Genomic DNA, 9,970 nt, shown 5'->3' on the forward strand with positions numbered 1-9,970 from the left:
GTCTATTACACATAGTATTCATATATACTACATACCATTCTTCCTCACCATGATTTGGAACATAAAAGTTTATTAATTCTGTCACAGAGCTTTAAATATGATATAAAGAAATTGTAAACACATATATCCTGGGCCTTCTCATGATAAGCCGAATGATTCCTGTTGGTTTTCCCTGGTCATTCCAGGAGTAGTGATCATCTGTGTTTTCTTTTGTGCATCTGAGCCAATTTCCCAGGGAGATAAAGGAGAAGTATCTCCTCTCCAGCTCATATATTCTCCCAGTATCACCTTGATGCCCCCATGGTTGTCCTGAGCACACTACTCAGTCCTGCCTCCCTGCCCTCAGGCCGGAATTAGCCTGGGAGCTGGAAGGGCAGGAGCAGGGTCTGCCCCAGACCCTCGCTGTCTCTGGCATCAAGTTCACAAGCACCGAGAGGAAGTAGGTGGACGTGTGGTGACAGCACAGGAGTGCTGCTGGCAAAGCATGTGTTCAGGCTTTTTTAATTATTTATTTTATGATGAAAATCTAAGCTAAAATAGCTTCAGAATTTAGACTTTTCATTGACTGATTTCTTGGATCAAAGAATGACTTGACCATATTTTGAACAACTTCCTACCTCGATCTAATATTTGTTCTCCTTGTCTCAGAATTCCAACCAGGAGTGCCATGGAAAGGTATCCAAAACATTGACCCTGAATCTGACCCCTATGTCACCCCAGGAAGTGTTCTGGGGGGTACAGCCACATCTCCCATTGTAGATACTGACCACCAACTTCTGCGGGATAACACCACAGGTAAATAAGTGAAACCCCTCATGTTTATCCAGCACCCAGTATTTTCCTGTTCGGCAGTCTCTGGCTTCATTTGTATTCTCTGGTGTCTAGTAATTACACCAGGAAATGCAGAATTAGGTAGCTTTGCTTTTCACATTTATTTTTTAGATTGTCCTTCCTTTTATCGAAGGTCAAATAAAATACTTAAAGATTTGACTAGTTCCACTGATATTTATCTGCAATCTTTTCATTCTCGTTCTTCATTTGTCATCTAAAGGGTCTAATTCTTCCCTCAACACCTCGCTGCCTTCACCTGGTGCCTGGCCCTACAGTGCCTCTGACAACTCCTTTACCAACGTTCATAGCACTTCAGGTAGGCGTGTGACCCGTTTCTTCCCCTCTGGCTAGCACTTTCCTATCAGGTTGCCTTGTACAAAGGAAATTGGCATTTATTTCTTAAGGAATAAATCATAGCAGCTGAACAGCACAGGTCAGCATGGATGGAGAGACACCTCTCATATTGTCTGCGTCCCTGGGGAACTTGCAGGCTCACAGAGGCAGGATGAGACAAATACCATTTAGGACCAAGGCAGATGGTAACATCATTGCAAGGAGCTGTGGGTGTTAAGAGGACAGAGGTTATATCCTGATGACACAAGTGCTTTTCTTTTAACCAGTCTGCCAAGAAAATCAGGGGCCATGGGAAGAACCAGTTAAGTTCAGCTTGTTATTTCTAAGGCCGCCAATTAGAGCTCGCTTTTCTCTAAAAATTCTTCCACTTACAGACAAAGGCTAAGGGCAGATGGCCAAGGGGGAAAAAAAGAGGACCTTGGTTAATTCTACAACATTTGCTGAGTTCCTTGTGTGTGTGTATGTGTGTGTGTGTTGTTTTGTTTTTAAATACAGTTGGGAATGGAAAACTTAATGGATATAAAAAAGCCTTTGAAGTCACTTACTTAGCACACTGCCTTACAGATTGGTAAACCAGTCATTAGTAATTGGCACGTTGGTCTTGCAAAAGTTGAACCTTAAGCCATTAAAGTCATTAAGGCTTCTGCTGTTTGTCCAAGTAAATGCAAGTAAGACAAATTCTTAGCTACCTACCAAGACACTGCAGGTTAATGACCTTACAAATTGCCTTCTTTTTGTTTCCACTTCTGCGTCCTACCGACAGTACAATAACCTTGTTTATCGAATGCTCCTGCAGACCATGCAGCATGCTAAGCCTTCAGCATAAATTCTTATCTTACCTTCACCAAAATCTGTGGGGAAACTCCTGCTATTATCCCATTTTGTAGATGAAGAAACTGAGACTCAAAGAGCTGATAGAATTTGTTGCAAGTCTGAATGATTGTGTAAAGGAGCCAGCTCCACGTTCTATGTTTCGGCACACCACCCTCCATCATTCTTTCATAGGACTTCAACCAGAGTGGTACATTTGTCACAGTTGATGAACCTACAGTGACACCTCATTCACCCAGAGTTCATAGTTTTGTTTTTGCTTTTTTCTTTTTGACTGCACCATGTGGCTTGTGGGATCTTAGTTCCCTGGCTAGGGATTTAACCCACGCTCCCTGTGGCGAAAACTCAGTGTCTTAACCACTGGACTGCCAGGGAAGCCCCCTGTGTCCGATTTCTAAGAGATACCAATGTCGGACTGAAGACTTAGGACTTCTGCCTTTACATGTAAAAATTCATTTTCACCTATTTTATTCCTATAACTGCCCATACCCCTTTTTTATCTTTTGTTTATACCTGAGAGGTGACCCCAGGCATCACCTGGACTTATTTAAAACTGAACTTATACTTCCTCCCCACCCCCAAATTGTCTTTCTTTCGTAACTAAACTCTCATTGCTTAGTGGTGCTGTCGTGCATCACTTAGTAGCAGCATCTCTTCCCTTTAGCCTCTTCGTTACTCTTTCCTGTCTCCCCCACTCGCAGGATTCAAGCACTGATAATGCCTCCCAAGTGCTTTCTTCTCTCTCACATCCATTTCTTCTCTTCCATTCTTTGTGCTATCACCCAGGTTCTGACCCTCATTTGAATACTACCTACTAAATCTGCTACAAAACTGATAGTATCTAAAACTAGGGTCAGCCCCCAGTTGTCCTGTATGGCCTCCTGTACCTCTCTGTCCTGGGAATTGTTCGGCCACAATTGCAGGGAAATGTATTTGGTCCAGAGAAAGTTCAAGTTAAACCTTGGGTTGTATTTTCCTATCTTGCTGAGCCCATCGCCCATCAATTTATATCAATCCTTCAAGACTTGTCCTGGCACAGTCTTTGCTGACAGCCCAGCACTGTCTTCCTCCTCCACGTATTGACCAAATATGATGTTCCCTGGGGTTACAACTCTGTGTTCATCTGTTCCATCTTCCCATCTGAGCTTGAAGTTCTTGAGAATAACTGTTTATATTACCCATAGCACTGATTTAGGGCCTTAAAGTGAAGTAAGCACTTAGTGAATATTTGTTGATTGTAATTTTAAAATCCATTTGAATATTGCTGTCTACTATTCTGGATCAAGAAAAGTATAATTTTTAGTGTAGTTTCCATTCAATCAGTAAGTATTTATAGGATAAATAATTCTGCCAGGGTTCACATTCTTTGATATCTGTAAGACTAATGGCTTTAAGGGTGATTTCCTTGAATTTATCTTCCTTTTCAGAGTGTATTTAGTTAAGAAGCAGTAGAGAGTTAGTTATCTTATTAACTCTTTGGGCTTCCCTGGTGGCTCAGACAGTAAGGAGTCCGCCTGCAATATAGGACACCCAGGTTCAATCCCTGGGTCAGGAAGATCCCCCTGGAGGAGGAAATGGCAGCCCACTCCAGTATGTTTGCCAGGAAAATCCCATGGACAGAAGAACCTGTCAGTCCATGGGGTCTCAAAGAGTCGGACAAGACTGAGTGAGCGTTAACTCTTTAGCTCATGTATTAATATGTCAAGTCAGAGTAATAGTCACTGAGAATTTATGTTAGATAAGCTCAGAGAACAATATTATTTTGTTACTCTTCAAACATCTACTTATTTAGACTATAAAACTGTATTTATCTGTGTGTATATGTAAAATATATACGTGTTTGTTGGCAAAACTGATGTAGCTAACCTTATTTCCTCTCCTTCATTTTCTCTTCTTGTAGCAAAGTTTCCTGATTACAAATCAACATGGTCCCCAGATCCCATAGGACACAACCCCACTCATCTCTCCAACAAGATGTGGAAAAACCATATTTCCTCAAGGAACACTACACCGCTGCCCCGCCCACCTCCTGGTCTGACCAACCCCAAACCATCATCTCCCTGGAGCAGCACAGCACCCCGCTCAGTCAGGGGGTGGGGGACACAGGACTCACGGCTCGCCTCCGGTGAGAAGCTGCCCAAGGGAGCATCATTGTTCCAACACAAGGGGCTCATGCTCACACACAGTTGAAGACATGAAGTCTTCACAGGAGAGGAAATCATGGTAGTTGGGTAGAGGAAAAAGTACCTCTTGAGTGGAAAATTGAAGTCAGCCTATAAAGGCACAGGGACCTGAGAACTCCCAAGGTCCTGATGGAGTAAAGATGAGAACTTTGGGAGTAAAATGTTGTCTTGCAAATAAGGCATAAGAGCGCATAGGATCACAGTCGAGGAGAAGAGAACTGGCCGTTGAGTGACAGGGTAAAGGCGGTCAGAGTGAAGCGGAAAGGAGATTTTTTTAAATACATTTACTTATTTGGCTGCATCAGGTCTTAGTTGCATCATTCGGGATCTTTCCTTGTGGTGTTTGAGCTCAGTAGTTGCAACGTGGGCTTTTTCTAGTTGTAGCACAAGGGCATAGTTGCTCCAGGGCATGTGGCATCTTAGTTCCCATACCAGGGATCAAACCCAGTGCCCTGCATGGCAGGGTGGATTCTTAACTACTGGACCACCAGGGAAGTTCCAGGAGAAGATGATTTATAAAAGGAGGGAAGAAATGTGTGTGGGCTCTGTGAAAATGTTTCTCACGTGTGGCTGTCTTAGTTTTTTTGTTCGTTCTTCCTGATCCTTCTTTCTGGTTGCTTCCAGCCTCTACCTGGAGTGATGGTGGTTCAGTTCGTCCTAGTTACTGGCTGGTTCTTCACAATCTCACTCCACAGGTAATCATGCTTTCTTGGGATTTTCTGGCTGAGACCTGAATGTATTAAGAGAGAGACACTCAGATGTGGGGGTTTAGCAGACAGGAGAGTTCACTACTCCCTGGTGAGTCTCCCCAACCAAGGCCCAAAGCCTGCTTCTGAGCTGGGGGGGTGGGGGGGGGGAGTGTTGGCCACTCAGCTTCATGCCTGCCTCCATGGTGATGTTAACACGTGTAGTTTATAAATAGTGAGTGTAGAGTGGTATTATCTGATGAGTTCTGTTTAGCAGAGATAACTTGCTTTGTGGATCTGCCTGTCAGAATCTGGAACCAAGCAAAAAAGTTACCTGTTTTTGTGTTGCTCATTCAACAGGATTTCAGGCTCCCTGTCAACCATTTCTGTGCTTCATTCGTACACAACTAACCATAAAGCTCTGCGTAGAAGGAGTGTGTGGATTTCGTGACTGAAATGCCACACATGTGCTCTTGCTTTTCTGTCCCTTGTCCTCTTCTGTGTAGATGGCATTATGATTCTCTCACCAGGGTGTGCTCTCTGGGTTGTTGTTACAGTGGTGGGGTTTCATTTGCACCAGATCACCCTCCCTTTCACTTGAGTTGCCTGATAACTGACGCGTTTGTAGCAACAGATGTTGAGCACTCAGTGAAGTGAAATGAACCCATGGAAACTGAGCCCATGGTCTTCATTTGGACTTGACAGCACAACCTTTTAACAGCACCTTGTTAAAAAGAAGTCAATTAGACCTCCCTCCCCTTGACACATTGAGTGAATTGTCTGACATTTAATTCATAAATGGATTCACTCACACCTTACTAAGCCAGCATTTTCCTGACTGTTCCCATGGGGTATTAATAGGTCTCTGGCCTAATATGTTTGAAATATATACTTGATTAAACAAAATTAAGCAGATACCTTCACTGTAAGACTTAGACCCTTTAATATGCTAACATGCATTATGATCCTCTGTGGGGAAATACAGATTCTCCTCTGTATTTGCCCAGTGAACCTGTCTGTGGGGAGTAAGTCCAGGGCTCGTATTTTAAGGTTCACATTGAGATAGACAGTTTTCTAAATACAGTTAACATGAGAAACTGTCTGGATTAATTTCCATATCTAATTGGCTCAGCTGAAGTTCCTGGGTTATTTGTTTAGCTAACAGTTGGCTGAAGTATGAACATTTTATATAACCATCCTCAGAACTATATATGCCTCATTATTTCTAAGTCGTCACAGTGTGGTGGGTGTAATATGGTTAGGATGAGAGAAGCAGTGTTGAAAGGAGCCTGTATTATCATATGAAAAATAGTAAAGGTACAGACTACTATGTATAAAAGAAATAAGCTGCAGGGATAGATTGTACAACACAGGGAATACAGCCAATATTTTATAAGTGGAGGGTGATCTATAAAAATTGTGAATCAGTATTATACACTTAAAACTAATATAATACTGTAAATCAACTAGACTGCAATTAAAATTTTAATTTAAAAATAAAATTTAAAAAGAAGAATGGTACTTATATTTGTATATAAATGAATATAGGGTTTGACTGAGTTTGTATTAGAATTGAGTCATTTTAAAAATCAAAGAGACCTAATAGCACATTAATCTCAACCATAGCTTAAAAGAAAGAGGGTCAGATCTTTGGGAACCAGAGTAGATTTACTTGTCATCACCAACAGTTTATTGAGAGGACATCTATCCTGAGAAATCCCTTGTGACATATACTGACATGCTGATATAGTCAGTTGTCATTTATAAATGCTGAGAGCTTTTCTTCAGTCATTTTCTATTAAGAATTATGGTGAGACTGGCAGTTTTTATCCTGCAGGATTTCCATGGTAAAACCACAGAATGTTTCCACCACTGCTGTCAGGAACACAACTTTTTAAGGCTATTTTAGTAGTAATTTGTTTCCCTTCTCCCAAAATGAACCAAAAGGTTGGACTGAGCATCTCCAGTAAACCTAATGAAGATCTGAATACAAATGCATCGACCAGAGTGAATCAACAGTTTTGTTCTCTTAAGTCATAGGTGAGGAAGGGCAGTTGTCCCAAATCGCTGAACATCCTCATGCTGAGAGTCTGATAGGATGAGTGGCTGTAACCTTTGGTCACCTCGGCTGCAGGCAGCAGAGGGCACAGAGAAGTAGGCAGAAGTGGAATCTGTCCTTGGGATGGCCAGAGTAGGAGGAAGAAGGCATCAGAGTTGTCTGAGTGAGGGCATCCATCAGCATTCTGTGTCGTCAGATGATTAGCAGTGCCTTCCTTGTTTGTGTCTTTCTCTTCAGCTTTTTGTGAGATTGGAGGAAGAAGACTGCATCGATAATGTTGCTTAGAACCTTGCGTGTTTTCTTAAATTCTTATTTGGTAAACCATCTTATTTCTGTGTTTTAAGGCTCTACCAAACAACACAGGTTCACTCATTTACCTCTTAAGGAAAATAGACTACAGGTTGAATCATATGCTTTTCGTTTTGAGCTGTATTTATACAAACATTTTTTATCTGCAAAATGGGCACAGGAGATCTGAACCCAGTGCTTTGACTGTCTTGAGATTTGCTTTGAAGACCCTGTATTCAGCGCAGTGTATTCAGGGGAGTGCAGAGCAATTCCCCTGCCTCTAGTTCTTCAGTCATCTCTCCAAAACTGATTTAGTATTGAGGCTGTTAGTTATGAACTGGAAGCCCTTCTCACTCTCAAATACAAGAAAGGTCCCCTGACTTCCTTTCCCACCCCACTCCAGTTTTTATCTCATGACTGTCATTACTCTTTAGATTGATGGGTCAACCTTGAGAACCATCTGCATGCAGCATGGCCCACTGCTGACATTCCATCTGAACCTAACCCAGGGCACTGCCCTGATCCGATACAGCACCAAACAGGAGGCGGCCAAGGCCCAAACTGCACTGCACATGTGAGTACCCATCCTGCCTTCCCTGAGACAGACACGCATGAGGAGGTGCATGTGAGTACCCAGGCACGTGCTTGATGAAACAGGGATGCATGAGGACGTGCACACAGGCTGCGTCATCACATGACCAGTTGCCTGCATACTGAGGTGGCTGATCTCATCTGCCTATGTAAGCACGGATGTCATATGTGTACCCGAGAATCGGAATTCCAAAAGTAACGGATTTGTACATTTTAATACCATAAAACAAAGCCACTATTTAGAAATGAGACACTGTAAGTGCTGTCCCTTCTCATAACAGAATCTCGCTGCTTTCTTTGGCCTCTTCGTGGGTGGTGATGAAATATTGTAGTCTTAGTTCTGCCTGCAGTAGGTGGGGCTGGATCAGACTCTGACCATCCTCCTTCCCGCCACCGTCAAGGTGGTGAACAGGGAGGAGCTGACTCCCCGTGGCTGCAGGTGCCATGATAGAAAGGTACACACAGAACAAGCAAGCAATGGGGAGGCAGATGAAGCAGCGCTTCCGATTTCTGGAGCTGAGTCACCTTGATGCTTTGGGCTGTGATCTTTTACCTCCAAGGGAAAAAAGAGGCCCAACATTTCACTTGACAAGCAGATTCTGTATCCCAAGGGATATTGCTACATAATATTGTCCAGTTGTCTTCCGGTATCTTGAGATTGAGTGATACTTTATTGCTCTAAATCAGTACTTCTCAGTCACCTGGTGGTCTGGTTAAAAGACAGGCTCCAATCCTGGGGATGTGGAAGCTGCCAGTGACAGAGGCACTCCTTTGAGTAGTGAGGACTCAGAATACTCTGTCTCTCCATGCATGCTTCAAGACCTTCCTCAGATGCATAGCTTTCTCCCTCCCCTCTTTTCCAGGTGTGTGTTGGGAAACACTACCATCCTGGCTGAGTTTGCCACCGATGACGAAGTCAGCCGCTTTCTGGCACAAGCTCAGCCCCCTACACCTGCGGCAACCCCGAGTGCGCCCACCGCGGGCTGGCAGTCCCTGGAGACCGGCCAGACCCAGTCAGATCCCGTCGGACCTGCTCTGAATCTTTTCGGTGGGTCCACAGGGCTCGGGCAGTGGAGCAGCAGTGCTGGTGGCAGCAGTGGGGCCGATCTTGCCGGCGCTTCGTTATGGGGCCCCCCCAACTACTCTTCTAGCTTGTGGGGAGTCCCGACCGTGGAAGACCCTCATAGGATGGGCAGCCCTGCTCCTTTACTACCTGGTGACCTTCTGGGAGGAGGGTCGGATTCAATCTGAACTTAGAACTTTCAACTCTGACCTCGTGACCTTTTTTGGAACAGCAGCAGCACTAACTTGACCTTTTCGTTTTTTTTTTCAACTTGCAATAAATACATTTTTAAAAGGAAAAAAGAAAACGGAGAGAGAAAAAAAAAAAAAGGTGGGTCATTGACAGACTGTCTGAGCACATAGTTGCCTCCCTTCTAACTTCAGTTTTTTCGTTTGGAATATGAATCCAAAAAGAGAACATATCACTCTTGAAATACTTGAATCATGAACGCCAACCTAGAAAGACAATGTGAAGCAAGTACACATACCATTTAAATTTAAACACAAAAAAAATTAAAAAAATTAGTTTCTAGTTTTTCACTTTTTTCATGTTATATGGAAGTTGTTGCTAAGAAACATATATACTGAAAAAAAAAATAGCTTTTTAACTTTGTTTGCACTGGGTGTGTTTCCGTCCTTAGGTCTACCATGTTTGGGAGGGAGGGGAATTCAAAAGCATTGTTGGGGTGGGGGAGGGAAGACTTGACGGAGCCTCACTTTAAAAACAAAAACATAAAAAACCTAAAAAAAAAAAAAAGGAAAAAATTTGTGATTGGCTGGTTGATAAATACCAGTGTGTTCTGGCACATGTAACTGCCCAGGCATGCTCGTTCTGGTATGTGTGTGCACGTGTGTTCATGTGCATTCGCGTGCATCCTTCTCTCTGTCTCTGTGTGTGTGTTGTGTGCCTGTGTCCTCCTCTTCCTCTCCACCCCCGATTTCTCAGAAAGCTGCATTGCTGACAGTCCGCAGGCTGGCTGGCCGGCCATCTGCTTTTTATTTTTATTTTATTTTGTTTTTTAACTATGAGAACACAGGAGCACGAGCACCTCGGGGATCCGCTGCTGCTGAAGCCACCCCGTTGG

At 43.4% G+C, this 9,970-nt stretch overlaps 1 protein-coding gene across 25 annotated transcripts in view; it reads left to right on the top strand.

Annotated features, from left to right (window-relative positions):
• The window catches only part of TNRC6B (trinucleotide repeat containing adaptor 6B), a 241,083-nt gene extending 231,743 nt beyond the window's left edge, over positions 1-9,340 (top strand). For all 25 annotated transcript variants that reach the window (XM_081587543.1, XM_081587529.1, XM_081587535.1 and 22 more), the window contains 6 exons: positions 649-795; positions 1,052-1,147; positions 3,917-4,141; positions 4,824-4,894; positions 7,667-7,806; positions 8,687-9,340. In XM_081587543.1, the coding sequence (XP_081443669.1) occupies positions 649-795; positions 1,052-1,147; positions 3,917-4,141; positions 4,824-4,894; positions 7,667-7,806; positions 8,687-9,074 (1,067 nt within the window). In that variant the 3' untranslated portion in view covers positions 9,075-9,340. The remainder of the gene's footprint in view (positions 1-648; positions 796-1,051; positions 1,148-3,916; positions 4,142-4,823; positions 4,895-7,666; positions 7,807-8,686) is intronic.
• The last annotated feature ends 630 nt before the right edge of the window (positions 9,341-9,970 follow it).

This window comes from Giraffa tippelskirchi, chromosome 4 (assembly GCF_054371585.1).
Source record: "Giraffa tippelskirchi isolate mGirTip1 chromosome 4, T2T-mGirTip1v1.2.pri, whole genome shotgun sequence".
NCBI lineage: Eukaryota > Metazoa > Chordata > Mammalia > Artiodactyla > Giraffidae > Giraffa > Giraffa tippelskirchi.